Source organism: Corvus brachyrhynchos, unplaced genomic scaffold (assembly GCF_000691975.1).
Source record: "Corvus brachyrhynchos isolate BGI_N302 unplaced genomic scaffold, ASM69197v1 scaffold5, whole genome shotgun sequence".
Classification (NCBI taxonomy): domain Eukaryota; kingdom Metazoa; phylum Chordata; class Aves; order Passeriformes; family Corvidae; genus Corvus; species Corvus brachyrhynchos.
This window is the reverse complement of record NW_008238321.1, coordinates 11,491,479-11,493,366: the sequence shown is the minus strand read 5'-3', so window position 1 is coordinate 11,493,366 and position 1,888 is coordinate 11,491,479. Positions and strand designations below refer to the sequence as shown.

Below are 1,888 nucleotides of genomic sequence, written 5' to 3'. Positions count from 1 at the left end.
CAGAGGCTGCACCAGGCCCCCCCCAGCCACTAGAGAATCTAAAAGACAAAAAGAAGAGCTGTTGGACAAAGAAGTATTTGGGTCACAAGCAGAGATGTGTAAGCAGTCTGTATCCTGGTTTCCTGAATTGTGGAAAAGGCCCTGGTGATTGAACAAACACACTTTGCTTCAGATTCCTTGACTGGAACACCCTTCCCCAAGCATTTGGCTTAGAAAAACAAACACACACTGCCTTCAAAAGCCAGCAAAACCCCCAAAAAGTAATGTAAAATCTAATCAACAGACTGGGTTTATGCCTTAGATTTCATAAGTTTCCTGGTTTTATTTCACTATGAGCCCTGCTGAGATTTATGGTACCTTTTGTTTTTTACCAGCTCATCCATTGCTGGTTTCTGGGGAGCAGAGGGTCAACATGGCTAAAGCAAAAGTCAAGCAGAACTATGGGCAGCTGGAGAAGGAGTTCCAGAAGCAGAAGGCAGAGATGAAATCAAACGACACCTCAGCCAAGATGGATGTTCCCAATGCCCGCATTAAAGAGGAGCCCGTGAGTGTGGAGGAGCCCATGGATACCTCGGCCCACAACGAGGGCCTGAACAACGGCCTGGTCAATGGCCTGCACCCAGCCCAGGGCTCCACAGAGCCCCTGAATGGCCACCTGCCCGGGGGCTGCATCGACAGGGTCGCTCAGGAACTGAAGGCCTTTGTGTCGTCAACATTTAAGAAACAATTTGTGCTCACCCTGAGTGAGCTTAAACGGTTATTTAACCTCCACTTAGCCAGTCTGCCTCCAGGACATACCTTGTTCAGTGGCATTTCGGACAAAATGTTACAGGACATGGTGTTGGACACTGGCTGCAAACAGATTTTGGTGCCTGTAAGTATGGGTTTTCCTTGGTGTGGTTTGGGGAAGGGGTGTGTGGGGCACAGTTAAACATCTGAGCTGTGAAATATTTGTGTCCTGTGCTGGTGGACAGGAAGGACAGATGTGCTCGGAGGAACTGTCCCATACTGGACGTGTTGAAACTGCTGGAATTCCATCTGGAGTCCTGCTCCTGGCAGGCCCTGCACTCTGCTCTCTGTGCCCTGTTGTCCTTGGGGCTCTGTTTCCACATCCAAGGTGTTGGGCCACAGTGATTTGCTGTCCCAGCTTGCTCCTGTTACCATGATCTAAGGCAGTCCCAGATTCCCATCGGCTCTCCTGGAATTGCACAAGCTCCTTCCCTAGGGGACAGGCACCCAGCTGGGAGAGGAAAGGTGACATTGACTGCCTGGGAGCAGCAGGGCACACCCAGCAGAGCCTCTGGGAAGCGACAAAGCCCATCTGCAGCAGGTTTCCTTGGCCAGTCTGTTTCCTCCTAGGCTGTGCAGAGGTGTCCGTTTCTGTGTCTGTATGGAAGTGACGTGTGGGATTGCGTTAGACAGAGCAGGGCTGTGAGACTGGATTGCTTAGGAGAGGAAAGGGAATCTGGCATCATGGGAAAGAGCCTAAAAGGAAATTAATTTTACAAGACATCTGGTACTGCTGATTGGGTTACAACCAGAAGGAGCTTGGGAGCAGCTGCCTTTGAGGAGAGAGGAGAAGGAACGTGTGAACTGCTCAAAAGAGGAGGGCTGGGAGAGCCTGGAGCATGGGAGCTGCTGGGGGCCAGCAGGAACGTGTTCAGTCGTGTGCAAAGTACATGTTGTGGCACCTGGGAACTGAGTAACAGCCTGGAAATATCACTAGGGAGAGCACCAGTTGTGCTGCTTTCTGCTTCCTCCCCTGGCAGTTTCCAAGTCCTGGGGTGGTGCTTGCCTGGAACTGTCTCGGTGCTGGCCAGGCTCTCCCCTGTACCTGGTGTAGTGTGTGCCTCTGCCATGCTGATGGTAAACAGCTGAGGTCATTCCT

At 51.6% G+C, this 1,888-nt stretch overlaps 1 protein-coding gene across 3 annotated transcripts in view; it reads left to right on the top strand.

The window, feature by feature from the left end:
- The window catches only part of POLR3E (RNA polymerase III subunit E), a 26,785-nt gene that overhangs the window by 16,855 nt on the left and 8,042 nt on the right, over positions 1-1,888 (top strand). For all 3 annotated transcript variants that reach the window (XR_001862016.1, XM_008633504.2, XM_017734166.1), the window contains one exon: positions 375-874. Coding sequence is in view for 2 of the 3 variants with exons in the window: in XM_008633504.2 (XP_008631726.2) it covers positions 375-874 (500 nt within the window). In the remaining variant the exon portion in view is untranslated. The remainder of the gene's footprint in view (positions 1-374; positions 875-1,888) is intronic.